This window comes from Trifolium pratense, linkage group LG2, assembly GCF_020283565.1.
Source record: "Trifolium pratense cultivar HEN17-A07 linkage group LG2, ARS_RC_1.1, whole genome shotgun sequence".
Lineage (NCBI taxonomy): Eukaryota > Viridiplantae > Streptophyta > Magnoliopsida > Fabales > Fabaceae > Trifolium > Trifolium pratense.
The window spans coordinates 16,739,090-16,753,992 of record NC_060060.1 but is presented as its reverse complement, the minus strand read 5'-3'; the positions used below and the strand labels follow the sequence as shown (position 1 = coordinate 16,753,992).

The following is a 14,903-nucleotide window of genomic DNA, read 5'->3' as shown; positions in this document are numbered from 1 at the left end:
GCCCTCTTTTGTAAAAAAAAAAAAATACACGAGCTTTGGTATGGACTTTTCATAATACCAATAATACCCTTGATTTTTTTTAGTAGCAATAAAAATCTTTTATTAACAAAAGTCACCATAACATAAGACATATCTTTTTTTTTAGCAGAAAAAATCTTTCATTAACAAACTCACCATAATATTGAACATAAGTTAGACACAGGTAGGTGCGGGGCGCGGAACGCGCCTTCCTGACACGCTAGTTGATATAAATTTTGTGAGTTTGTTCCCAAATTTATATTCTTTTTATTTGTTTAAGTTTTTAGTTAAAAAACAAGATGTTACTAGAATAAGTTGATCACTTTTACTACTATATTTATATATTATATTTTCAATGAATTTAAAAAGAAAATTTTATTTTATATTAAGGACAGAAAGAAGTAATATAATACTTGCGAGTGTCGCACGATTTTGATGTGCAGGCAGTCTACATAGATAAAACAGGAAACAGGTTTTCTATAGTTTATTTTCTCAACGTTTTCACATTGTTTTACCGATCTAAATTGTATGATAAGATTGTTTTAAGTGTATGTCAAAAAAGATTGTTTTAAGTGATTTTATATTTGCATTAATCTGAATTGTCCGATCTACAATCAACCGCCATAATTCAAAACAATTTGAAAACAGTGTAAAAAACTGCTGTAGCAAATATGCATCCCACAAAACATAAGTTTTTGTCTTTCAAATAAGAGTCCACCAACTGAAAGGCACAAAAATTACTTTATTTGTTCCAATTTTTTCTTTCATTTCATCATATTCACAATACATACATCAGAAAAATGGCAAGCATTGCTGTTAGTGGAAGTGGGATAGTTCATGAACCACTGACAAAAGACAATTACGATAATTGGAGCTGTCTGGTGAGAAACTATCTTGTGGGGCATGGTCTATGGGAAGTTGTGACTAATTCTAGTAATTCAGGTTCTGATGATTCTGCAAGAGAAGAAGATGAGAAATCGAGGATGATGAATGGAAAGGCTTTGCATATTATTCAATTGGCATGTGGATCTGAGAATCTTACTCATATTAGAGATTTTCATACTGCAAAAGAAGCCTGGAATTATTTTCACACATCATACAACTCAAAATTGAAAGTCAACTCAGATTTGGGGCAAGGTATGTAAGTTAAATTATAAATTCAAAGTACAGTTTTTAGTTTTGGTCAAGTAGTTAATGCCCAGAAATTTCACTAGAAAACTTACGATGTAAAATATGCATTAAATATGATATTGTCAAGTAGGCATGACAATAAAACTCATACTCACGGGTATTTGCCCAAATCATATCCGTTTTGACGGGGAAAACCCGAGTTGACTGGGTTTGGGTTTTCCTCGATTTCAAAAGATGAGTTTGGGGCGGGTAACGGGTACATTGATATCCACCTCGAACCCGTCCCCGAACCCTCCCCGCTTATATTAATAATTAGATTTCACCTCTTTTAAATTAGAAACGCTTAAACAATCTTTTAAATTACATTCATATATTTACTTTTTATTTTAAATTTGAGTATTAAACAAACTATTTTCTCTATTTTTTTTCTTTATTTTAAAAAATATCGTTGAGAAAAAATAATTTTGAACATTTAAATTTTTTTTAATAAAAAAAATACTAAAATACAATCTAAATTCATGTGGAAAGAGGTGTAATGGGGATATCCGAAACCCGATGGGGATACCCGATCCTCGTTGGGTATGGGTTTGGAGTTATCATTTTTATCGCCGTTCGAATTTGAGATGGGTTTGGGGAAACCCGAACTTTATGGGTTTGGGTTTGGGGAGGGCAAAATCCGTCCCTGCCCCGCCCCATTGCCATGTCTATTGTCAAGTTTATAACTTAAGATATATCGTCAAGTTTATGGCTTAAGAGTTAAGATATATGTTAATATGCAGGTGTATCGAAGTAGTTTCTAGATAAAAAAAACCTCGACTCCCTCAGTTCCTTTTACGATTGGGGTATCCACCTTACTTTATGCTGGAACCAATGGAGATTGTTGGGATGTCGTGTTGGGTCTCGATAAGTTAGGGGGATTGAAGATCCTCTTGTTGCTTTGTACTTCCTATGGTTGATCCTTGACTCTCTCTTCTTGAGGGGTATTCTTATTTTCGAAGTGCTGTCTTTGAGGGGTTCTAGTTTGTTAGTGGTGTGACATTCTTGTTCTCTTGTAGTTTTATTTCTTGTAGTTTTATCTAAAGTTCTAGTATAATAACTTTTTTTGACAAATATATTCTTGTTTTTCTTGAAGGTTCTAATAGTGTATTTCCAAACCGATACCTCTTTTTTTTTTTTTTTTTAACCTTCTCTTATATCTTTTTCGTATTAATATATAATATATTTGTCGATAAAAAAAAAAAATGTAGGTGTGTGGGTGGATGATAGTCTCCTTGAATATAAATTGCTCCATAGATTTATTGAGAGCGGTGAGTGGAATGAAGCAAAAGCATTCATGAATAGGGATGAAACAGCTATGTTTTCCACATCTTCTTCAGGGAGGACAATTCTTCATATTGCAGTGATTGTTGGGCATGAGGAAATTGTGAAGAAGTTGATAAAAGAAGGGAAAGACAAGTTACTGAAAATGAGAGACAAACGTGGTTACACAGCTTTAGCTCTTGTTGCTGAGTTGACGGGAAATATAAATATTGCAAAGTGTTTGGTAGAGAAGAAGGGACATGAGGGCATTCGACAAGAGTTGTTATCTATGAAGAACAATGATGGTGAAATTCCTGTTCTTCTTGCGGCCGCTAAGGGAAACAAAGAGATGACTGAATATCTTTATGCTAAAACAAGATTGGAAGACTTGGCTGATAAAAATTCCCACAAGACTGTTTTGCTTCTTACACGATGTATCAATGCAGAAATATTTGGTATTATCTCTAATTAAATTAACGTTTAATTCATTATAATGGTGTGTTTAATCTAATTCGAATGTCAGTTTTGATATCAAATTGTTTCAGTCTCTCTCGATCGCAATTTCAGAAAAATGTGTCTATTGTTTGTTGATCGGATATTTTTGATGAAATGCTATTATGTTTGTTGTCCATTAGGTGTGGCTCTGAGTCTACTCCAACAATTCCCGCATCTACCACTTGCCCACAAATCCGAATCTGGATCTGAATTGGATGGTGTGCAACCATTATATGCATTGGCACGCATGTCTTCAGTCTTCCCAAGTGGTAGTAGATATGGATTCATACACCGATTCATTTACAAAAGTAAGTTTAAATTTTATTCATCTCGATCTTGTTTCATTTGAGTTATACGCAAATTTAAAAAAAAAAATAAAAATTAATGATTTATATTTATAGTGTTAACTTCAATATAAAATATATTTCATTCACTAAAAGTCTAAACCACTTGCTAATACTACATGAATAATAATTTTGTATATGGGAGTTTAACTCAGTTGGTAGGGATATCACACTATATGTACAGGAGCAGGTGTTCGAACACCAGACACTCCACTTATTCACCTCTAAGTGGAATTTTTAACTACTGGACTATTTGACAAAAAAAATATATATTTACTAAATTATTTCATATAACTTATCTTATATATTTATTTTATTATCAATATTATTGTTTTGGACTATATTTTTTCTCTTTTCCATCTATTTTATTATTATTACATTTTTTTTTTAATTTGTGGACAAAATGGTAAATATATACAAGGAGAAACTCACACATCACTATGACTATGAGGTACAGTTTAAGAATATTCACAGGTATGGATTAAGTTGTGGAGACTCAAGGGTTAATCTATTTTTGTTTTCAGTTTTGATATTAAGAGAAGTGCAAAACTTGTATGGAATAACTGTGATTGAAAGAGATGCTGATCTAGAGAGAAAACAAAAGCAAGCATCTTTCGCAGGTATGGATTCCACAACTTCTCTAACTTGAAAACGTTGTAGTATATTTCATGTTATTTTGAATATAGGTGAATAACATGGCATATTACACTCATAATCATTAGTCCTCTTATAAGAAACATTTAAGTTTCAAATAGTACAATAAATTAAATAAAAATTGTTAATTTTAAATTTTCTAAATGAAGAAATATAGTATATATAATTCCAATGCAGAACAATTCAAAAATCCATATCCCATCAATTTCTATTTTAAAAAATTATTAATTAAAAATTCACGAAGACGATGTAAAAATAATTAAATTAAAGAATAGGCTCTGTAGTCAAATGTAGAATTGCTTTTTACAGGTTTTTGTTGCTCTTGATTAGAATTGGTGTTGCCTCTCAATCCCAAAAAATAAAAAATAATTTCCTTTATTGATTATAAAAGTTACAATAATTTGGAATTCTTAATTTTAGAATTGATTTTTCCATTCAAATTAATTGTCCAATATCAAATATCATCCACTTTTTTCGGGTACACTCTTTTTCCGGCTTTACTGATTCGATCAAGTTACCATAATATTGGTACTTTCCACCGTCATTGACGATGACTAATCTTTGCCGGGGAACCTGTGGAGCACACAAAGTGAGTTATCTCCTTCCAACCGAATTTTCTCCGTACGCATGAGTCAGACATCGAACCCTGACTAGATGTTTAAGGACCAAGATCCTTACCACTTGTACCAATTCATTGTTGGTCAAATATCATCTACTTTACTATAAACTATTTTATAACTATTTTTTATTTTTGTTTACAATGAGCTGAGATCGAACCCAGGAGCTATAACGTATTACTCAAATCCCTCACCACTAGACCAAGCCTAGTGGCTTATAACTAAAATTAATTTTAAAGAATCGATTTTTATCACCTCATAACCTTTTTATACTTGAATGAACGACCAAAGCTTATTATCTCTTTCTTCTATAGGATGGATGTGGAATATCTTGCACATGTCGCGAGTACAACTCTTAGGTAGGTATTTTCCAATTCTTAGGGATGAACCACACTATGTTGGTTCCATTATATATAGATATATAGATGATGAAGACTTTTTGGCATCATATTATTTTCCCTTTCATATATATTCTCTCTAGTCACTATTATGAACAAAAAATCACTTTTCATATTTTTTGTTTATAATAGCGACAAGAGGGAGTATATGTGTTGAACAATTCTTTTTCTCTTTCACTTTTGATGATTTTTTTTGCAGGTCAAATACTTGTATATATTCACAGTTCTTTTCAGAATATAGTAATATTAAATCTGCCTGGTAAGTCAACAAAAATTAATAACACTTTTGTCTTCCCTTTTTGGAGAATTATCTGGTGGAATTTATATAGAAAAAATAGTTAAGTAAACAAGTAAAGAAGTAGGTATATACCATCTGCCTTGTCTTGACGTCGCACATGGTGTGCGACGACCTTACCCGACCTCCTCATGCTTCGTGCAAAATATGAGCGAGTCTTGCACAATACATTGACAGCCAATGTGGCCTGTATAAGTCACGTGCTATAAGTGAGTCTTGCACAGTCCTCTTGCTGCATACAAAACATATTGATAGATTAGATTGCTAATTGTATATAAGTGCCATATAATAAAATTTCCGAGGGCCACATGAATTGGAGACCCGACTCCATAGAACTCGATGAACCAGGCCTTGCCCGGCCCAGGTACTATCTAGTTGTGGATGATGCCAAAATTAAGTGCCATTATGTGTGTCATTAAAGGCAATACATATGAAACCCAATTTTGTGCAGTTAATTTGCAGCCCTACTAATTGGTTTTCTGCAAACCATGAATCTAAAATTGCATAACAATAGTGTATCCAAATTTAGTGACGGTCATTATTATTATGTTATGGGTGAAGATAGATTTACCTTAACTTATAAATTGATTTGAGTACTAATTAATTCCTTCCCTCCAATCATGTGATCAGGAATAAGAGAAATATATAAACAGAAAATGACACACCATCTAGTGCTTGAAATATTGAATTGCTTGTACCAAAGAATTAAAATATTCAAGGAATCCGAGCTGAGAGAAGCTTCAGTGTACGATGCAATGTTGCAGGCAGCGAAGTATGGAGTTATTGAGTTCATAGATACAATGAGGAAGGCTAACCCTAGCCTCTTATGGGCTATTGATAAAAATAAAAGAGGCATATTTTCACATGCAATTTTGAATCGTAGAAAAGAAGTTTTCCAACTCATACATGATGCAACTGTAATTGGACCAAAGGAAGTTGTTAGATGTAGCGTAGATACATCTAATAACTCCCTCTTGCACTTGGCAGCAAATTTAGGGCCTTCCTCTGATCATCGCAGATCAGGTCCTGCTCTCCAAATGCAAGGACAAATTCTATGGTATAAGGTACTCCCTCCGTTTCTTTTTACGTGTCATTTTTTACCACTGCACACATGCCAATGCGTTTGATCACTAATATGTTTATAAAAAATATTAGTCGATTACAGATGATACAGATCCTTTAATTTATGAAATGGATCAATGCAGGAAGTGGAGGCAATAGTGCACCCCAAGTGTAAAGAAGCCAAAAATACAGAAAATAAAAAGCCTCGCGAGATATTTACCGAAAGCCACAAGGAGCTAGTGAAAGAAGGGGAAAAATGGGCAAAAGAGACAGCAGGTTCATTTACACTTGTAGCTACACTCATCACAACCATCATGTTTGCTGCAGCTTTCACCGTCCCTGGTGGATACAATGATAGTGGAGTTCCCATCTTTTTGGAGGACAAAATATTTAATGTGTTTATTATAGCAGATGCAATATCTCTTTTCACTTCTTCAACTGCAGTCCTTCTTTTCATTGGAATTCTTACAGCGCGTTATGCCGAAAATGATTTCCTAAAGTCTTTGCCGATAAAGTTACTTTTCGGGCTCATTATGCTCTTTTTCTCTGTGGTGTCCATGATGGTTGCTTTCTGTGCTGCACTTGCTATGCTCTTAAAGGGACATCAAAGAGTTGCAATAATAGCAATGTCATTTGCTAGTATTCCTGTTATTGTTCTTCTGCCTTCTCAGTTGCAACTCTTCATTGAGATTTTCAATTCCACATTATTATCCAATTGAAAATTGGTGTCATTTCAGTGGTAAATTGTTGACTTTTTAACTTTAAGGTTAAGGTTGGAGTTCAAATTCCTTGTGGTAAAGCTGTAAAATGGTTATTAACTCTCTAGAGTATTGTTCTTGGACATCAATGTGCTTTAGAATTCCACAAGTATGAAGTATTTGTCACTGGCCAGTTGCAATACTTTTGGAAATCTATTCAAATATATATTGTGGGGAAAAAGAATTGTAGAATCTGATAGAATTTATGCAGAACCTATGTTTACTCACAAATATTATTACCATCCATGGAAGAATAAAAGTATCCCTGAGAGCTAGTTTTATCCCACGATAATTTTTTAAAAGGTGATGTTAACTTGTGTCCCAAGACACGTGCATGTGAAGCTATCTAAATGCACACATTACAATATTTAGTTTATCAATTTCTGCTCTTAGGACAAATGCCAGCGAAATTGGGACAATTTTTTCACACGTGTGAAATTAAATAGACCAACCACAAAATGCAATTCCAAAAGGTTTAGCGGCGCAGCTTGTTGCCCGTCTAGTCTACCTTTTGTTAACACTAATAAACTACGTACCATCACCAATACTGAAAATCAAACTACAAATGGAACCTTCACAGAATTCCTGCTGTAAAAAAGTGCCACAGTTTCACGCAACAACGAATCTGAACTATTTATTTAAGATCATTTGGCCGGTTGATACTACACTTTTATAAAATCTATACGAAACAATCTCTATTATTGATTCGCGATCGGACAGCTGTAATTGATAACAGCGGCACACCAGTTTCCGTACCAACAACCTAATAAGAGAAGGTAAAGCTACTAGGTAAATATATTAAAATTATTCTTTCTTCTGTCTAGTGCTTCTGTTTCAGGTTGCTACATTACTTATTTCAATTTCAATTAGGCATTAAAGTATCCCTTAGTAAGGTATCCCTAACTACCCTGTGCGGGTAGTTCACTTAGGAGTACCCTTTCATAGGGTAGTAAAAGGTCGCACACGTTACGCGGCAATCACATGTGTCTGACCGGATTCAATAAACCCTTTCAGGTTGCAATTAGATTCTCTTGTTTGACTTTGGTGGCCAGCAGGTAAGTTGTTGAAACCACCAATAAGATAACGCTGTCGTGTCAGATTGCCAATTAATGGAATTATGCTACAGTACTACTTAGTATTTTATTGATTAAATCAATAGAGTGGAAAAGCAAGCTTAATGATTAGTACAGATAGATAATAGAGAGTAATAGTATCTTCTTCTTCTAACACCATTTTTGAATTTGAACATTATTATTAAATTTTCACACACAAAACAAAATATCAATGGATGTAGCCATGCTTTCTCATTCAATTTCCAACATCCTACAATGGACAAACTACTTAAAACCTCTAGCAAATCGTTTATCAGGAATTGACATCAACCAACTTGAAATCATTCTTAAACAAATCAATGAAAAAGTTCAAAAACAGAGCAACTCTAAGTGGCTTCAAAATGTTAAAGATGTAGTCATTGATTTGAGTGATTTGATGGAAGATCTTCGTTATAAGGAAAGTACCAGTGGTTCAACAAAATCGCTTATCAGATCGGGCTTAAACGTTAAGAATCGTTTCAAAGCTACACTTCAAGTTAAGAAAGCCACAGAGGAACTCAAAAGGTTGATTGAAGAAGTGGCAAAGGGAGAAGAACAAGAAGAAGTGGTTGGTAGTAATGTGAATGAGGAAAGAAAGTTTGCATATGAAGTGTTTGAGAAAATTACTATGTGTGGTAGAGAAAATGAAAAGAAGGAGATTATACATCAATTGCTGAACATGAACAAGAACAACTCCGACGATGTTCCTGTTCCTGTTGTTATTGTAATTGTTGGTGTTCCGGGGATTGGGAAGACGAAACTTGCACGTCTTGTTTGTGAGGATGATCAAGTCAAAGCAAATTTTGGGTTCCAACCAATTTGGATCAATGATCTCCACAAAAAGTTTGACGTTGAATCCATAGCAAAACGCGTCACCAACACCGAAGGTAAACGTCTTTTACTTGTTATAGATGATTTGCGTGTTGAGATTGAGCATGATGATCTTGAGAAGTTGCAGAAGAAATTAAAGGAAACCGTTGGTGGTACTGATATCACGATGCTCGTTACTACACGGAGCAACCATGTTGCCAACAACATTGCTGCTGTACATGTTCTAAAGTTGCAGGGGCTTAATCAAGAGGAATCTTGGTCCTTGTTTCAGTGTGTTAATGAGCCAATTATTTCAACCAAAAAAGAACAAAGTACCAATGAATCTGAATCCAAGCTTGAACCCGAATGGGAGATTGTGAGGGATTATGGCGGAGGAGTCCCTCTTCTGATAGTGATCATAGCGATGGTGATCAAGAAGAACCATAGCGGTTGTGGTGGTGACGACTGGATTCCAGAAGCACTACAAATGCTCAAGTTTATCTATTATGACGATCTTCCCACTTATCAAAAGCTATGTTTTGCATATTGTTCATTGTTTCCAGAAGATTACTTGATTGATTCCGAGAGATTAATTCAACTATGGACTGCTGAAGGGTTTCTCCTCAGTACCATTTCCTCCAACAGTGATACTCTAATTGCAGAACAACAATTTGGTCAAGCTTGTCTCAACGACTTTGATCCGTTGGTTTTCCATCAAGTGGAAGAAGAAAACAATCACCACCAATACTGCGGTGTTGTGAGGAACAACATGAACAACTACTTATATAGGATGAACCGGTTAATGCATAAACTCGCAAGGCAAGTAACTGCTCGTGGCGAAAACATCACTATGGATTCGATGGTAGAAACAGTTCACGGCGGAATGCTGCGAGTTTCGTTCAATTTTTCTCTAGATCTGTCGTGTGAGATCCCTGATTCGGTGTTTGAGAAAGCAAAAAAACTAAGAACCATTCTTTTGCCATACAACACTAACAACCCTCGGCTTCCACATGAGGTAAAGATGACAACATCAACCTGTGATAAAATCTTCAACACCTTCAAGTACTCCCTACGCGTGTTGGATCTACATGACTTGGGAATCAAGACGGTTCCAAGCTCTATTGAGGAGGTGAAGTACTTAAGGTATCTTGATCTTTCCCATAACAACATGGAAAAGCTTCCTAGTTGCATCACAACTCTTATCCACTTGCAAACGTTGAAACTTTCTCAATGTCACGTCCTCAAGGAATTGCCAAAAGATATGGAGGATTTGAGTAGTCTCAACCATCTTGACATCGAGGGATGTTTGGATCTAACTCACCTGCCAAGTGGGATAAATAAGCTCACTTCTTTACAAACATTGTCACTTTTCGTGGCTAGCAAGAAGCAAGTCACGGGAGGATTAAGATCACTCACAGATCTTAACAATCTGAGAGGCCAGTTGGAAATTTCACATCTTGAACAAGTCAAGTTCTCTCCGTCCAAAGAAGCTGCTAAAGATGAATTTTTGAAAAATAAACAACACCTTGAGTTCTTGACTCTAAGATGGGATCACGATGAAGAGGACGAGGATGAAAGCGATGTTGACAAAGACAAGAAGTCACTTGAATGTCTCCAGCCACATCCAAAGTTGAGAGTGCTATTAATTGTCGGGTACAATGGTACCACGTTGTCTAACTGGCTCGATTCACTTCAATGCCTTGTTAAGTTTACCTTGAACGACTGCCCGAAATGCAAATTTCTCCCACCAATGGATCATCTTCCACATCTCAAGGTTCTCCAACTTCGGAGATTGGACTCTTTGGAATTCATTGCAAAAAACAATCAAGTTGGTTCCTCCGCACCAATATTCTTTCCATCCTTGAAGGAACTTACAATCGCGGATTGTCCTAAGCTTAAAAGTTGGTGGGAAAAAGACATATGGGGAAATGATAGACCATCTTTCAATTGCATTTCAAAGCTAAATATCCAATTTTGTCCTCAATTAGCTTGCATGCCGCTATATCCTGGCCTAGATGAAGAGCTTGTTCTGGTGGAGTCAAATGTAAGATCAATGAGGGATACAATGCATTATGCTGACAATACTGAAAGTACTGAAACTTCTAATTCACAGTCGCAACCGTTCTCCAAATTGAAGTACATGACAATTGAGCGTATTGAACATTCTCCACCAGAGAGTTGGCTTAAAAACTTCATTTCACTTGAGGAACTTCACATTCGCGATTGTCCTAATTTTACGTCTCTACCACAAGGTTTTAAGTCTTTAAGTTCACTCCTATCACTTTCTATTGAAAGATGTCCAAAACTTGTTCTTGATGTCGACATGTCTGGAACGAACTGGAATAAACCAACTGAATGGGAGGGTCTAAAAAACCTGAGTTCTCTTGTATTAAGGAGTATTTCAAAATTGAAGTCCCTTCCATGGGGAGTTGAAAATGTGAAATCTTTGAAAGAGTTAAGAATTTATGATTGTCAGGCTTTAACTTCTCTACCTGAAAGCATTGGTAACCTCACTTCACTTGAAAAACTGGTTATTTCTGAATGCAGAAAATTAGATTCTCTGCCCAAAGGAATGGCAGACCTCAGTTCACTACATACCTTGAGTATTACGGACTGCCCCTTGTTATTGCCTAGGTGTCAACCGGAAACAGGTGATGATTGGCCACAAATTGCACATATCATGAATAAATCAGTGAGGGAGACTCCTCAAGATTTAAGGGAGCTGTGAAATCAAGCAAAAACTATCGGACTGGCTTACCAAGTAAGCGAATTAGCTAGAAATCATAGGTTTTAATTAAATTATATTTTTACTGATGCTACTATCATGTGAACGTCAGCGGAGCTATGCATGCAATTGAAATAGCTTCAAAAAAATTGTTGGATCTATCTTTCGTTGGAAACAAATGTTCAATTGGTTACTCTTGCTTTCAAGAATCATGATTTTGTTTTCTTGAAGGTTGAGAAACGGGTGGTTGAATTGTGATGAATTAACTTGGAATATGCGTTTCATCATTTATGATATCCATAGAGAAGGATTATGGTTTTGTTCTACATCAATTCTTGTGTTTCAAATTTAATTTGCCATAATAGGTTAGGACTTCCTGATTATTGTTTTTGTTGATGTTTTATTTTAGACAAGAGTTTAGTCTTTTGTTTGCTTTGCACTCTTTTTTCCTTCACCATGATTTTATCCTATTGGATTTTTCTGGTAAGGTTTTTAACGAGGCAGGTGTTGTTTATTTTTTTGGTTGTTTACTTTGGGTTTTGGCCTAGTCCCCCCCAATAATTATAATTTTACTTCTTTTTAGTTTGAATAAATTTTTAGGGTATTACAAATATCATACTTATACCTTACATACCTATTGATAGTGTTTGGAGATTGCTTTAAATTTATAGAATAATGTATCTCCTTTTTACTATTCTACATTATACAGTCTTTGAAGTTTTTTGAGCCTCAATTATAAGAAAATGATGTACTCCTACCTTCTTAATTTTCCTTCGTTTGATAATCAATCCAAATTGAAAGAGATGCACACATTCTACAAGAACTTGCACGAAAAGAACAAGTGATCCATCAAGGCTTTCGTCTGCAATATCAAAATAGAATATTTATCAACTCTCTTACCTGTCTATATTCTCCTCCAAAATAATTCGATTCTTGTTCGAATATGGTTTTGTAGCAAAGACGATACAAACACTGCAATCTTAGACAGTATCTGACTTTCCCACACCCTTTTATAAGCCTTCAACATATCATCATGAATTTGCATATAAATCTTTGCTTCTACCAGCAAGATTTTAACTCTAGGGACAAGATATTAGGGGTGACAAGATTAAGTTATCATGTTCTAATGACTTTTCAAACAATAGATTGAGACAAAATATGATAACTTATCATATCATGTCTCTTATGTCAAATGCTATTTGGATAGAGGAGACATTCATGAGCATCAAATCAACTGTAACATGATGGATTCAAGATATGAGTATTCTCAATATACTTTGATGTCCTAAATTAATGTAATTAGATCATTACATAACATGAAACTACGATATGTATGTTTAATAGTTTCTAAAAAGGAATGCATTGTGCTTGTGACTGTGACTGTGTTAGCTGCAGTAACCATTGGGAGCATGGGATTCATTGTTTCTGAAATGTAAAGTGGCTAAAGAAGTCTGGCTGGAGTTGAGCCTGTACATGGAATATCATAAGTCCTTTTGTGTAGCTTATGGTGGAGGAGGAATGACATAATTTGGGAGAATGTGAACCGGTCCACCATAGAGGTTTCTAGCAGAGCTATAACAGTCCTACAGGACTGGATATCTGTCTGTCAAAGGAGCAGACCAGCAGCAGATTGCTGAAATCATGCGATGGGAAAAGCCAAAATTCGGGACCTTAAAATGTAATGTAGATGCAACTTTGTTTGAAGATGAAAACAGCTTCAGTTGCGGCATGTGTATTGATAATGATTAGGGAGTTATGGTCCAAGCACGGACTGCGTGGTTTATATAGGAACAGCTTCACCAAGTGAAGCTGAAGCAAACAGTTTATTAGAAATTTTAGTAGTTAGTTACTTTGTTCTACAAGTTTATTAGAGAAACGAACAATGTTTGTTAGTTTGAGACCTGTTAGTTTTGTCAGTTTACTTGTTTAGCAAGTAACTGGTTGTATGCATAAGAGATTGTTTGTTTGCATAATTGAGAGTTTTGGTCCAACACAAATAATGAACTAATAAATAAATTAAATGTATTTATACATAAGGCAGATCCCAACAAAGGAAAAGACCCAGGACCAACTACAAGAAAATAAGCAAACATTATCTCCTTAAAGAAACAACCAATACTACTAATTAAAGTTAGGCATTATTATTGATATCAAGGAACAAATGGTTACCGGTATTGGCTTGGGACCTAGGAGTGTGCTCCTTCTTAAGATTTCAAGTTTAATTCTCTCTGGTGCCAATTTAGGTGGGCTAATTTAGCTTCTTAGAAAAATGAACAAATGCTTACTAAATATAAACTTACATAATGGCATATTGTAATCTGCGTGACAACTCTTTCAACTGCTCTCAATTGCTCTATTGACGAATATTAAGAAGCATATTGGCATGGATCAACCAAGAACACATTCTGAAAAGGCATTGAAAATAAAAATATCATTCACTGTTACCATTTGAGAAAAACTTTGTATTTGTTTAACACAAACTTGAATTTGTATTGTTTTTTTTTTTTTTGATAATTTACAATTTTTTTTTGGAAGACTGATAATTTACAAACTTGAATTTGTAAATCTCTCAGTAGTGCCGAATTGAATTATTTTTAATTAATAAAAATAAAGTGATTTTTTAAGAAAAAATATGTAACAAACAAGGCAATAAACTGTGCATAAAAATTGATCAAGTTTTTTTAGATTATAATAAATAAATGAAAAAATCAAGTTGCGATTGTTTATAATTATTATTATAGAAAAATTGGCCAAGTGGTGCCCTGCTGGTGTCTTATTGAGATTAATTGTTATACATTTACGTTAAAAAACTTTTTTACACATGTATGCTTTCAATCAAATCACATTATAGTGTCTTTTGTAAGTAAATTTCTAAAATATCTTAGTAAAAATCTAAATAGCGTGATTTGCTTGAATGCATGTGTAACAAAAATTTACATTGTTCTACATAAATTAAATCCTTTATTTTTTTTAATAAAATATTAAATCCTTTTTCGTATTACATGTTTATTAAATAGTATTTTCGACAATAAACATAAAAAAAGACCAGGATACAGCAAGTCGTCGATTAAATAGATTTCAATTAGCATTGATAAAATTTGTCAAACAAACAAATTCTACCAAGAAAAAAATAAGAAGAATTTGTCAAACAAAAATTTGCAAAAATGAACAAATAAAATACTTATTTGCCTGTTTTCTAGGAGGTC

At 34.5% G+C, this 14,903-nt stretch overlaps 2 protein-coding genes across 3 annotated transcripts; both read left to right on the top strand.

Moving 5' to 3' along the window:
- Window positions 1-455: 455 nt before the first annotated feature.
- Window positions 456-7,263, top strand: LOC123907648. 2 transcript variants are annotated; one of them, XM_045957997.1, is made up of 8 exons: window positions 456-1,155; window positions 2,397-2,903; window positions 3,084-3,251; window positions 3,812-3,907; window positions 4,873-4,917; window positions 5,156-5,215; window positions 5,882-6,315; window positions 6,457-7,263. In XM_045957997.1, exons 1-8 carry the CDS (start codon window positions 819-821, stop codon window positions 7,030-7,032), a joined length of 2,223 nt encoding a protein of 740 aa, XP_045813953.1. In that variant the 5' UTR covers window positions 456-818; the 3' UTR covers window positions 7,033-7,263. The 2 variants fall into 2 exon arrangements, with proteins under 2 accessions (XP_045813953.1, XP_045813954.1); XM_045957998.1 differs by lacking the exon at window positions 456-1,155 and adding an exon at window positions 2,033-2,179.
- Window positions 7,264-7,952: 689 nt separating this feature from the next.
- Window positions 7,953-13,688, top strand: LOC123907647 (disease resistance protein RGA2-like). Its single transcript, XM_045957996.1, has one exon. It carries the CDS (start codon window positions 8,356-8,358, stop codon window positions 11,698-11,700), a length of 3,345 nt encoding a protein of 1,114 aa, XP_045813952.1. The 5' UTR covers window positions 7,953-8,355; the 3' UTR covers window positions 11,701-13,688.
- The last annotated feature ends 1,215 nt before the right edge of the window (window positions 13,689-14,903 follow it).

Excerpts from the sequence above, each read along its gene's own strand:
- LOC123907647 (XM_045957996.1), top strand. The coding sequence starts at position 8,356 with ATGGATGTAGCCATGCTTTCTCATTCAATTTCCAACATCCTACAATGG.
- LOC123907648 (XM_045957997.1), top strand. The coding sequence starts at position 819 with ATGGCAAGCATTGCTGTTAGTGGAAGTGGGATAGTTCATGAACCACTG. Across the intron at positions 5,216-5,881 it reads AGTAATATTAAATCTGCCTG|GAATAAGAGAAATATATAAA; the intron begins GTAAGTCAACAA and ends TCATGTGATCAG. Across the intron at positions 6,316-6,456 it reads GACAAATTCTATGGTATAAG|GAAGTGGAGGCAATAGTGCA; the intron begins GTACTCCCTCCG and ends GGATCAATGCAG.